Raw genomic sequence first — 14,092 nt, 5'->3', positions numbered from 1 at the left:
CCAAATGTCAGGACGGTACAAATCCCCCCCAAATGTCAGGACGGTACAAATACCCCCCAAATGTCAGGATGGTAAAAATCCCCCCCAAATGTCAGGACGGTACAAATACCCCCAAATGTCAGGATGGTAAAAATCCCCCCCAAATGTCAGGACGGTACAAATACCCCCAAATGTCAGGATGGTAAAAATCCCCCCCAAATGTCAGGACGGTACAAATACCCCCTGTAACGGAAGCGCAGGCAGGACAGAGCACACAGAGAAGATGGGAAACACACAAAGCTTTATTGAAGCAACAAAAGGACAGACACTCAATGGGGAAATGACAGGGAGGGTGATGTGTGCGCAAACCAGGGATGATTCCAGGCACGGGGGGTCTTCAGCGACAGGCAGGCAATCTCCCCCCTAGGCTTGGGGTCTCAGCCAAGCTCCCTCCGTGACTAGACAGCGGATTGGAGTCTTGGGCAACAGGCGGGCAACCTACCCCTGGGTAAAGGTCTCGGGCAAAAGGCAGGCAATACCCCCCTAGGCTTGGGGCCTCAGTCAAGCTCCCTCCGTGACTGGACAGTGGATTGGAGTCTCGGGCAACAGGCAGGCAATCTCCCCCTGGGCAGGGGTCTTGGGGACTCAACGGGACTCTAGCTGTTGAGTCTGGCCTCAGCACAGCTCCCACCCAGCTTTCTAGGGACATCGGGTTCACAGGGACTCAACGGGTAGCGATGGCTCAAGCACTCAGGGGCACCACAGGTAGCTATACTTCAGGCATGCCATCAGGACATGGGTGGTCAGTGCACACACAGCGGGGCTGTTCGGAACACAGGTGGTCGGTGCACACAGCGGCGACAGTTCAGGACACGAGCTGTCGGTGCACACACTGGGGACAGTTCCGAACACGGGTGGTCGGTGCACACAGCAGGCACAGTTCAGGACACGGGTGGTCAGTGCGCACAACAGGGACAGTTCAGGACACGGGTGGTCGGTGCACACAGCGGGGACAGTTCAGGACACGGGTGGTCGGTGCACACAGCCGGGACAGTTCAGAACACGGGTGGTCGGTGCGCACAGCAGGCACAGTTCAGGACACAGGTGGTCGGTGCGCACAACAGGGACAGTTCAGGACACGGGTGGTTAGTGCACACAGCTGGGACAGTTTAGAACACGGGTGGTCAGTGCGCACAACAGGACCAGTTTAGGACCCGGGTGGTCAGTGCACACAACAGGGACAGTTCAGGACACGGGTGGTCAGTGCACACAGCAGGAACAGTTCAGGACACTGGTGGTCAGTGCACACAGCGGAGACAGTTCAGGACACGGGTGGTCAGTGCACACAACAGGAACAGTTCAGGACACGGGGGGTCTGTGCACACAGCGGGGACAGTTCAGGACACTGACAGTAAGCAGCTGGCAGACCCTCAGCGGCAGGCGGCTCCAGACAGGGACGACCAGCGGTCAGCGTTCCAGGGACAACCAGCGATCAGCAGACAGCAGCAGCTCCCAGGGCACTCAGCAGCAGACAGCTTCCAGGGACAGTGTGCAGGCTCCCTCAGCCACAGCTCCCAGGGCACTCAGCAGCAGACAGAGTGCAAGGATGCTCAGTAGACAGGCTTATAGACTGGCAGGGTCTCAGCTGTGGGGTCTGACCTTTGAGGAGAAGGCTCATGCAGAGCTGTGGAGACTCCCAACCCTGGGGTGTTGTAGAGGGCTACAGTCCTGACCTTTTGGGGTCTGCAGAGTGCGCAGGGGGGATGGCTGGGGAGGCTCGGTCCCCCTCACCCGAGCCTCCCAGCATCTTTTTGGGAGCAAGATGATAACCAACAGCATGGACAGGAACAGAGAGAGATGCTGCTTCCTGTGTGGGTCTCTTGAAGATCATGTGGGACGCGGCTAGGTTGCCTCGGCAACGGCCGGCCCAGCCCTGTCCATGGAAACCCCACAGACCTTGGAATGTACAAGGGGGAAGGGAGGGGTGGAGGGATATGGTGGGGGCACCCTCCAAATGTCAGGACTATACAAATCCCCCCAAATATCAGGACAGTACAAATTCCCCCCAAATGTCAGGACGGTACAAATCCCCCCAAATGTCAGGACAGTACAAATCCCCCCACATGTCAGGACGGTACAAATCCCCCCAAATGTCAGAACAGTACAAATCCCCCCAAATGTCAGAACAGTACAAATCCCCCCAAATGTCAGAACAGTACAAATCCCCCCAAATGTCAGAACAGTACAAATCCCCCCAAATGTCAGAACAGTACAAATCCCCCCAAATGCCTTCTTTTTGGAAAGTAGTCACTCTGAGGTATTTAGTAAGAGGCGAGATTTTTGAAGTTGTAATTTTTGGTCACAATATATATTTTTTACATCCTGTCCCCATAGCAGTACAGCGCCGTCATATAACTGGTGTGGGCGTGGTCAGTGACAATGACTGGTGACAAAATATATATATATTCTTTTTCTTTTTTATTAACTTTTCTTCTTTTTTACCATTTTTCCCATTTTCCTGTTACATACTATGACCAGAGCAGTGCTGCGTTACCATAGTGACACTGTACTACTCTGGGAAGGTGAACAGGATTTATTATCACACTATGTGCCCCTGCTTCTCCGGGCTTTACCCCCCCACCGGGGAGCCTGGAATAAAAGCCAGCACTTCCACCAGCTTACCATAGAGATGCTCAAGGACCAGAAGGTCCCCAATGATCTCTATGGTGTAGGAAACCAGAAGTGACCAGCATTTTCATCATTTCCAGCTTCCCGGATGTAAGCAGCGCCATCTTTAAATGTGGAAAATATCTGATCCCTCCGATCTTAGTGTGGTCAGAGGAGACATCCAGGATCTAATAGACCCCAGATTTCTCAGTAAAGAGGACCTGTCACTGACTATTACAGTCACAGGGGAAGTTTACATTTAAAATGAACCTCCTGCCCTCCGGAAGATTTACCCCCCTTCATGACCAGGCCAGGTTCTGCTGTTCAGCACGGCACTATTTCAACTGGTAATTGTGCGGTCGTGCAATGCTGCACCCAAAGTTTATGTCCTTTTTTCACACAAATAGAGCTTTCTTTTGGTGTTATTGATCACCTCTGCAGTTTTTACCTTTTGTGCTATGAACAAAAAAAAATCAAAATTTGGAAAAAACAATATTTTTCACTTTTGCTTGTACAAAATATCCAATAAACTCAAAGCTAGTCATAAATTTAGGCCAAAATGTATTCTTCTCCATGTCTTTGGTAAAAAAATCCCAATAAGTGTAAATTAATTGGTTTGTGTGAAAGTTATATCGTCTACAAACTATGTGATGTATATTGGAATTTACGCAGATTTTACTTTCTGACTATCACATTTCTCGAGGTGCTAAAATACTAGGACAGTGCAACAACCCCCCTCTCCAAAAAAAATGACCCCTTTTTGGAAAGTAGACACCCCAAGGATTTTTCAGAGTGGCATGCTGAGGCCATGGAACATTTTATTTTTTTGCCACAAATTTTTTGAAAATGACAATTTTATTTTCATAAAACAAAGTTGTCATTTATATGATATATTGCTCATGCATGCCATGGGTATATGTGGAATAACACCCCAAAACACATTCTCCTACTTCTCCTGAGTATGGGGGGACCACATGTGAGAGGCTTTTTGGCAGTCTAGCTGCATCCAGGCCCCCAAAATCCAATGACCACCTCCAGGCTTTCAAAGGGCATATTTCCTCATATCACTTCCCCACTACCTATCACAGTTTCAGAGGTTCTAAAATGCCAGGATAGTAGAAGCACCCCCTCGAATTACCCCTTTTTGGAAAGTAGACCCCCCAAGGAATTTGATAAGAGGCATGGTGAGTATTTTACAGATCTCATTTTTGTCACAGGGTTTTGAAAATGAAAAGAAAAAAATACATTTTTCTTTTCTTTCTTATTCCAAAAACATATGACAACAAATGAGATCTGCAAAATACTCACCATGACTCTTAGGAAATACCTTGGGGTGTCTACTTTCTAAAAAGGGGTCATCTGGAGGGGGAGGGGCTTTTACTATCCCAGCATTTCAGGGCCAACATTAGAACCTTCTGCCCCACATCACTCACTGTTGAAGGCCGAGCCTTTTCTGACACTTTTTGTTTACATGAAAAAACATTTTTTTGCTGGAAAATTACTTTGAACCCCCAAACAGTATATATTTTTTTAAAGCAGAGACCCTAAAGAATAAAATGATGGGTGTTGTAATTTTTTACGTCACATAGTATATTCACAGCGATTTTTCAAATGCAAATCTTTTGGGAAAAATACACTTTTTAGAATTTTAATGCACAAAAAAAACAATATATTGCCAAATTGTTTGATAAAATATAAAAGATGATGTTATCCCGAGTAAATAGATACCAAACATGACATGCTTTAAAATTGTGACAAAGTACATACATTTTTATTATCGATTGGCGATGCTTTAAAAGTCTTTACAGGTCACCAATTTATATTTACAGAGGAGGTCTAGTGTTAGAATTACTGCCCTCGATCTGACGTTTGCGGCGATACCTCACATGCATGGTGCAACCGCTGCTTACATACTGGCACGGGGTCAACGCTTGCGCATGCAGGTGCGTGGTGGTGAGGATGCTTTTTATTTTCTTAGTTATTTTTATTTTTTTTATTTATTTTTACACTGTCCCTTTCTTTTTTTGTTATCACTTTTATTGTTATCCCAGGGAATGTAAATATTACTTGTGACTGCAATAGGCATTAACAAGTGCTCTTTTTTGAGAAATCTGGGGTCTATCAGACTCTAGATCTCTCCTCTGCCCTTCCATCATCTCATCTCACCAAGATCGCTGTGATCAGAGGCTTTCCCAATTTACAAATGATGCTGTTAAAGTGCAGCAAAACAGAAATGATGAAATGCTCATAGCTTCCGATTTCTTAGATCATAGAGATGATTGGAGCCATTCTGGTCTCTGATCAGCTCTATGGTCAGCTAGCGGAACTGCCAGCTGCATTCTGATTCCCCTGTGGGACAAGAGAGCCCAAGAAAACTGTGGGAGGCGGCCTAAGGGGTGGTGTCCCTTCCCGCTGCTTGTTAAAACAATTCAACAGCTAATTGGCCACTAGGATTGTTTTTACATGAAAGCCGACTGCCAGCTAAAAAAAATGGGTCTGCACTTCTCCAGGTCCCCACACACAAGAAGCTCACAGTGGCTCAGGCTCTTGGCCCTGTGGTGTGGGGGTGTATATAGAGAATGTGTCAATGGAATGGAAGGGTTTTTGAGGCACAACTCACACAAAATATATTATATTACCATTTCATATACTTTATTCCAGAAGAATCATGAAGTTATAAATTCATTGAGAACAAAGCTTTCAGATAACCTCCATTTGTCATCATTATTTGTACATAATGTATCCATTTCCAGAACGTATGGTCATCTCCACCTCCACACATTCATTTCTACAAACTCCTCCCATTTGTATTCTATGACTGAACTCGACACGTTTCCTGGATTGGGATCCACTTCTTCAGGGAGAAGAATATTGGAGGATTGTTTAAGAATCAACACAACAAAATGTTCCAAAAATGAAGAAAACACAGAAATGTATAGATTGCTACATTTGTATACAACAATGTCAGAGTGCCCATGCTGTGGCTGCAGGTACCTGGAAACCACCAGGGGAGGCGCTACACCATGATAGGAAATTCTATTGGGGGGACCAAAACGGGGCCGAGGCTAGCCCCGCCCTCTAAGAGGATCCTTCTCTTCCATAGAAATGCTGGAAGGAGCCCCCTTCCATAGCTATCTTGTGTAACACGGGCAAGTACTAGAAAGAGGAGAATTCTAAGATGAAAGCAGAGATAGATTCAGAACATCCATGTCCTCCATCTCTAAAGACCATTTCCAATATCTCATAGAATCCAACATCGTTTCTTCACGACTTCCCGCCCCCACCAATTCTCACATCCCCCCTACATGTACCAATCACCATTGTTTTACTAGAAAAAGACTTAGAACCCCTAAACATTATATATATATTAAGAAGAGACCCGAGAGGATAAAATGGTGGGTGATGCAAATTTTTATGTCACGCGTTATTTACTCTGTGATTTTTCAAACGCAATCTTTTGGGGAATAATACACTTTCATGAATTATAATGCAAAAAACATAATATATAACCCGTTTTTGGTGACATAAAAAGTAAATAGATACCTAACTTGTTACGCTTGTAAAATGGCGCCAAACTTTGGAACTTAAAAATCTCTTAAAAAAGTGAGGATTTAAACATTTTTAGGGGTTACCAGTTTGGAGTTACAGAGGAGGTCTGGAGCCGCCATCATTGCTCTTGTTGTAACGTTTGTGGTGATACCTCACATGTGTGGTGGGAACACCGTTTACATATGTGGGCGAATGAAGGAGATGTTCTATTACAGTCCATGCCAAGACAAAGACTTGATTTCTAGTTGTGGATGGTGTGGGGAAGGAGGAGAACCCCGGCTGGCTTTTCCTACTATAGGGGGCTCTGGGACAAGGAGTGAGGGCCAATCTGTACCAGGAACCCAGACATAGAAAGATCTGACAGGGGCCCCAAACCTTCCCCTTCTTTACTCCACTATACATAGGATTCTTATTTCACTCTGTGTTTCTGTTGGAGAGTTCCCCTCATTTCCTGTCTAGGAAAATGTTGTCGCCGGGACAGGAAGTGAGGAGAAATCTCTCTAACGGAGCCCCAGATAGGAAACACCTGACCGGGGATCTAATCCTGACCCACTCTGCCTACAGACTAAGTCTTCAGTCCCACTGGATCCCACTTTGTAATCTGGAAACGTCACTTGAAGTCGCTCGATTCCAAAGTCGGATGTCAGTGCGACTTCAGGTGCGACTTGCAGGACATCTGTGTGACTTTATATACAAGTCTATGCAAGTCGCAGCTGAACTTGGAATAAGTAGTGCAGGAAGAACTTTCATAATCGGTGCGACTCGGATGGAGGGGGATTTGTACCGGTATGACCGCTTCCATTGTGGACAATAGAGTGCGACTTGTCATGTGATGAGAAACTATCAACTCACATGATGAGTCGCACCGCTGTGACCGGGGACTAAGAAACACAGTCTGGGCTCTCTGGTACATCAGATTATTTCTTTCAGTAGTAAATCTGTAGAAGACGTCTTCATATATTTCCTCTCAGATTGTTACATTTATTTCCATCTCTTTGTAGTATAGATTGTATGGAGGAGGGGAGGGGCAGAGAGAAGAGGGAGGAGAGGTGACCCCATCCTATCCCATCACAGTGACTGCACCCCACCCTCTATGTCTGATCATGGTTCCACCCCACACAGAGGGGCTACATGGGGGAGGGGCAGGAAGCAGGGGGATGGACAGAGAGAAGAGGGGGGGGTAGCTTCATCCTATCCCATCACAGTGACCACACCCCACCCTCTATGTCTCATACCCCATACAGAGGGACCAAGTGGGGGGAGGGACAAAGAGTAGAGGGAGGGGAAGAGTGGAAAGGAGACCCCATCCTATCCCATCACAGTGACTGCACCGCACCCTCTATGACTGATCATGGTGCCACCCCACACAGAGGGACCACATGGGGAGGGGCAGAGAGGAGAGGTGGCTCCATCCTATCCCATCATAGTGACTGATCCCCACCCTCTATGACTGATCATGGTGCCACCGCACACAGAGGGACCACATGAGGGGAGGGGCAGAGAGGAGATGGCTGGTGTCATACACTGTGATAACTTAAAAATTAAGTAATTTGTCAGATTGTCAATGGATGGATGGATGGATAGATCGATCGCATCATCGCTGACCATTAGGACCAATGTTATTGTGACTCCAGTAATTGGACAGAAATTCCATCGAATCACAGAGATCGGTGACAGAGGGAGAAATCTCACATTTATTTATAATACAAAAACTTTCAGGAAGCCCCGCCCACCTCTATATACTATTGGGTGAATATAAAATGAATTCCAATTCTTCATCTGACATCAATAGACTGTGGGCGGAGTTCTCACATCTCCCCCCCCCCCCTCCCCCCACCTATCTTTATACAACCTTCCCATACATATACCCCAGCATGGAGGGGCTCAGTGAAGGTGGTGGTGAAGGTGTGGAGGTGTCGGATCGGGTCACACAGATCATAGAAGTAGATCCGCCCGGCCTCATAATCCAGATATATCCTGACTCTGTTACTGGAGGGATTGGGGGGTAATGGGGTCTCATCATAATCATGTATCACCGAATACTGATCACCTTCCCTGTCCAAACCCCAGGACTTGTTATTCCATCCAATCAATGACTCCACTCCTCCTCTCCGGTCTATACTGGGGTAACACATCCCGGCTGTCCAGCTCTCTGACCCCCCGACATCCACATCCCAGTAATGTCTCCCTGAGGAGAACCTCTGACTGCTCATCACCTGAGGACAATCTTGAAATCTCTCTGGTGTTTCTGGACAATTCTGCTCTATATCTGACCTGGACACAGTTTTCCCGCCATCTGATATCTGTAGATTATTACCAGCTGTGTTTCCATCCAGTAATATGTCTGCAGCCCCCTGTATATAGAAGGATACATTTCCCCCTGTTATTATATCAGACAAACCTGTGTGTAAGACCCCCGCCACATCCAGCCCCCCTCCATCATGGAGGAGTTCCTCATGTCTCTCTCTGTCCTCATCATCTCCATCCTCAGTATCACACAAGTCACCTGTGTCTGATTCCTGTAGGACAGTCAGTGGATCCGTCATGTTACACAGCTCCTCAATGTCACGCATCTTCCTGGACAGCTCCTCCTTCTTTATTTCCAGATCCCGGATGAAGATGGAGACCCGCTCTGCCCTCCCGGAGATGTCACTCAGGGCTCTCTTCTCCAGGTCTTCCAGACGTCTCCTGAGGTCTATAAACAGGGCAGTGACTCTCTCGGTGTCACCAGCTTCTTCTTCTTCTACTTTCCTCTTGTGTTCCTGCAGACTCTGGACTCTTTCCTCCATCTCCTCTCTCTTTGTCAGAAGTTTCTGCAGAACATTCCTCAGTGTCTCCTTCTTCTTCTCAGAAGCCCCATCCAGTGACACCATCTTATGTCCTGTGTGTTCTCCAATCAGACAACAAGACACACAGATACAGGTCTCATCCTCAGTGCAGAAATACTTCAAGACTTCCTTATGGACGGAGCATTTCCTGCTCTCCATGGACAATGTGGGGTCACATAAGATGTGTTCTGGGGACTTTTTGTGGACTTTCAGGTGTTTATCACACAGAGAAACCTCACAGTGTAGACAGGATCTAACAGCAGGTACAGGAGAGTCCACACAGTAAGTACAGAAGACCTTGGAGTCCTCCTGACCTGGCTGAGCAGATGAGAAGTTCTCCGCTATGTTACGTAGTTTCATGTTCTTCTGCAGTGTAGGACGACCCGGAAACTTCTCTCTGCATTCAGGACAGGAATATCCTCCAGACCCCTCCTGTGTATCCAGCACACGACCAATACAGACCCGGCAGAAGTTGTGTCCACATTTCAGGGTCACAGGATCGGTATAAATGTTCAGACAGACGGAACATTCCAGCTCAGCTCTCAGAGCAGAAGACGCCATCGCTGACAGCAGAAGAGAAACGAAACTGAAAGTCTCTGACAATGGAGAGGAATGCAGTGGGGGAGGGGTGACACCCTCCTACACAGGGTGAGGCTGGGCTGGGTGAGTATTATAGGACATGGAGATCAGAGTACTGGAGGAAGAAGCTGTTATTTGCAGTAGTCATGATAATCGCACCTCCCAACATTGCAGGACAGAGAACGAGGGAAGGAGGATGTGGGGAGAAGTGAGGAGCACTAAGTGCATTGAGATGGGAAGTGGAGGTGACTACATGATGCTGAAAAGGGATTCGGTTCTATAGAGTCTGAGCTCACACTATACACTGCGTATACTGCAGCCTGTGTACCCCCAAAACATGTCTTCATTATTGTGCCAACACCCCAACATGCAGAGAGTAATGGTGGTAGTCACCCCGTCTAGGCAGGTGCAGTCTGTACTCCCCACTGCAGGTGGCGCTTGACTGAAGTGGCAATGCAGAAGGGGAAGGAAGTTGTGAGGAACTTGGTTCCTCTATGACTTCCTGCAGTCACAGGGAGACAGTTGTCTGATTGGACACTGGTGCCCCATGTGACCCTAGTGACCATCTTGGGTCAGGCAGAAGCAGAACCTATTTAAGACTCCAGCTTTTGGGTTTGGCACACTTAATGTGAATGGCTAGTGTAGGGACAGGATCCCCGTCTGACATGATCAATGTGTCACAAATTCACCCACATGCCACGCCCACAGCGACTAGCTAACCGAGGCGCACGTGAGGCCGTGACTTGGTGTAAAAGGGAATAAGGGGGACTGAACTTTCAATATATAAAACCGTATGTAAGACTGGACCTGATATACTTTCACAGTCTGCACTACCTCTTGGGAGACTCCACTCCAATCCAGCTGGTGGACCACACACTGGCAGATACAAATCTTACATACAATCTGGTGCACACTAAGGGATGAGGAGCAGATTAGTAATCACACCCTTCTAGGATTCCTACAGCTACCTACAGCTGAGTGTCCTTAGAAGGAAGTGGCGTGGTGCTGCACAGACAGTGTGTGCTGTGTGAGGTCCTGCTAGGCCTCAGTCTGAGCCAGGGACTAAATTTCTGGCACTACCCAGGAGAGGATGGCGGAGCCCGGCCATGATCCGGGAGGAGGGACCCCTGGGGCTCCTAGTACCGGTCCTGACCTGCCAGCTATTGAGGACCTGGGAAAAGGCCCTAAAGGTGGGGAATGCGGCTTATCGGGGCCATGTGGCCCCCCATGTGGCAAGGATCGGGAAGGAGGAAGACAAGCTGGTCAGAATGAAAAATGACCTCCGGAAGTTCAAGTCATCTTATGATCATGTGTGGAGCACAAAGCGGCAAGCTATGAATCCTGAGCTGAGTGTATGGAGCAGGCAGTGCGCCAGCAATGTGATCTAACGGAGGCCCAGAAAGCATCCAGCGGGTTCATGTGGGAGAAATACATGAATGAGGAGCGTTTCAGGCAGGCCCGTGACAGATCCTTAGCGGCCGCGAGGGGCCAGATCAAAGAGGCAGTGTCATCCGGGGACCTGTCAGACCCCCAGGTGAGGTTGGAGAAAGCAGCAAAGTTACTTCTCAGTGTGCTGGAGAATGTTTGATAGCGGAGGGTGAGTCGGAACCCATCCCCCTCAGCAACAGCGGCTAGATTGGGGATCCCAGGTGGAGCAGGAGGAGGAGGTTGGTGCCATGGAATCTGTGACTGCATTAGAGTCCCCCCTGCATGGACGGTGAAAGGTTGTCGCTAGCCCCTGGCTATCTGTCTTGATCAGTCTGTTGAAGGTATGGACATCCAGAAGACTGACTTCACCTCAAGGAGTAGACAAGTGCACACAATGATAGGTGAAATCAATCTACAATTTTGTACTAGCGGGAAGAGGATTAATATAACAAAAAAGAAAGGTGGGGGGCACAGAGTATCTGGGAAACACTTAATTGTCAGTAATTGATTGGCTGAATACAGATACAAGCATTGACGTCAATCCTGAATAATGATGAGAAGCAAAATTGAACTTTCCCAGGAATAAGGAATGTGTCTACAATATTTCAAAACACTTATCTGCTACATACAATAGAATCTGGCTAGATACTTGTCAAGGCTGTGAACATGACTTTCTCAGGCATTGTAATCAGTTACAAGTAACAAACAATTATTTTCTCATGGGACAGAAATATTTGACATTTAATTATATCATAACAGAAACAGGTGCTTGTTAATACCAAGAAATAGTTGGATACTATCAGCGCCTCTACCAAGGCTAAGCTAAGATAAGGAATAGAAGAATATTGTGAGGACAGTTCTGTAACACATAACTGACAGCATATTTTCATTAACTCATTCTGGTTATAATACAAAACAATTAATCAACATGGAATATAAAATGGAGTGGGGATAAACAAAATGACAGACCTAAAAGACATACATTTCCCCTCAATCCCCTCTTAAATCATTATTTACATATATGATTTTAATTCCCCCTTATACAACATAGTTCTTTTTCTGCTTCTCTCTGTATTTGGCTAGATAACTATTGTACTCTTTGGGTTTTGGGTTCAGTGGGGCAGTTTGTTCTTGGATTTCTTCCTCGTACATAGTCATATCTATACCTTTGTTCATAAGCCTCTTTATACTGGGAATCACACAGCACACTATCAGGGCTATGAGTATCAGGGTGACTACAATAATCACCCCTATTTGTGCTAGCATCTGCTTCCACCCCTTGAGCCATCCAAAATATTGATCCCATGGGTCAGTGATCCCTGAATTCCTTTTCAACTCTTCCGACAGATCAGACAGTTTTTTTATAGCCATAGTGACCTTGCCATTTGGCCCAGTGTTGTCTGGGATGTAGGTACAACAAGTACCTGTTCCTTTTATCATTGCACACACACCACCCTTTTCTGCATCATATCTAAGACCATACGATTTTGAAAGGTCATGGTGGAGTCAGCCTGCAACTGTTCCGCTATCCCCTTCAATGCATCCCTGGTGTAGTTGACAAACCTCTGTTGATTGTAATATATATATAATTTATCCAATCAACATTCTTATTGACGGTGATGATTGGAATGATTGACTCAAAACCTGCTTTGACCTGGTCCCTGGCTTTAAACTCATCTGGGACCCCTCTTGGAACCCCTATGGCGTCTATATACACATGTGGGTCAAAACTACCCATCGGGGCCTCCCTCTTGTACCTCTGAGTACCTCCTGTTACATCTTCAGGGATCTCAGAGGGAATTTCACTAAAAATATGCAGGGGCATAATAGCTTTGGCCGAAGCACACTCACCAGACCACTCCTTCTCCAATCTAGACCTGATCTTACCATCACCACAAATCCAGTAGATATCGCCTAAAGATTGTGTCTGATTCTGTAAAAGCCTAGATGAGATGTTGCTGTATGTGTGACAAAAACCTTTTGTAAAATTTCCAAAACTTCTCTTTCTTGCCACTCCTCGATAGCAGGTATAATTCCCTGGGTAAATTTGCAAGCCTTCGCCTGGTTTGGGGTTTCTTGTGACTATGGGATACTTTGCTTTCCAGGTTTCACAGGAAGCATTCTTGTCATGTGTTCCTGTAAAAAGACTTAGAAAACATTCTTCAACATCTTCAGGAAGGTTTAGTGGCACTGTTCCCACATGGGGTCTGGCTGCTCCACAGACATAACAATTAGACTTGTTGTACTGCAGGGCACTGTACCTCATCCACTCTAACCAAAGATTTACAACTGAAAATCCCGTCTCCGCTGCCACGGTATCTTCGAAAGAAGGATCAGCAATGGCAATCATATCCCTAATTGTACTGAAGTGTGGCTTCAGGGGATTGTAATCATGTTTATTATGCATGTCTTGTATCCTAAATTTCCCCCTGATATACCTCCTCCCCAGTATAACCCAAATACATACATTCCCGAATCACTAGGGCTGGGATTTTCTATGGTAAGCGTATATTTGGCATTGGGCTTGGTAAGAGTCATTCTGTTTATGAGGGATTTTCCGTTCTTGTCCTTCTTATTTATGGCTGTGTCAGGTTTGTATCCCCAGTCAGTTCCTATGTTCCATCCCACTGCTCCCCAATAATCACAGTTACTCCCCCAATAATCATCAGTTACAGGTCAGGGCTTTCTTCCCCTGTTAGTACCTCCTTTCCTTGATTGTCCTGTTCGAGGTCAGGGCTTTCTGCCCCCGTTAGTACCTCCTTTCCTTGATTGTCCTGTTCGAGGTCAGGGCTTTCTGCCCCCGTTAGTACCTCCTTTCCTTGATTGTCCTGTTCGAGGTCAGGGCTTTCTGCCCCCGTTAGTACCTCCTTTCCTTGATTGTCCTGTTCGAGGTCAGGGCTTTCTGCCCCCGTTAGTACCTCCTTTCCTTGATTGTCCTGTTCGAGGTCAGCGCTTTCTGCCCCCGTTAGTACCTCCTTTCCTTGATTGTCCTGTTCGAGGTCAGGGCTTTCTGCCCCCGTTAGTACCTCCTTTCCTTGATTGTCCTGTTCGAGGTCAGGGCT

At 46.8% G+C, this 14,092-nt stretch overlaps 1 protein-coding gene across 1 annotated transcript; it reads right to left on the bottom strand.

The window, feature by feature from the left end:
- Window positions 1-8,003: 8,003 nt before the first annotated feature.
- Window positions 8,004-9,638, bottom strand: LOC149450515 (E3 ubiquitin-protein ligase TRIM39-like). The gene has a single exon (XM_089691868.1). It carries the CDS (start codon window positions 9,582-9,584, stop codon window positions 8,004-8,006), a length of 1,581 nt encoding a protein of 526 aa, XP_089547994.1. The 5' UTR covers window positions 9,585-9,638.
- Window positions 9,639-14,092: the final 4,454 nt, after the last annotated feature.

Source organism: Staurois parvus, unplaced genomic scaffold (genome assembly GCF_062004578.1).
Source record: "Staurois parvus isolate SC_StPar_1 unplaced genomic scaffold, SC_StPar_1.0 ptg000573l, whole genome shotgun sequence".
Taxonomy (NCBI): domain Eukaryota; kingdom Metazoa; phylum Chordata; class Amphibia; order Anura; family Ranidae; genus Staurois; species Staurois parvus.
This window is presented reverse-complemented; position numbering and strand designations above follow the sequence as displayed.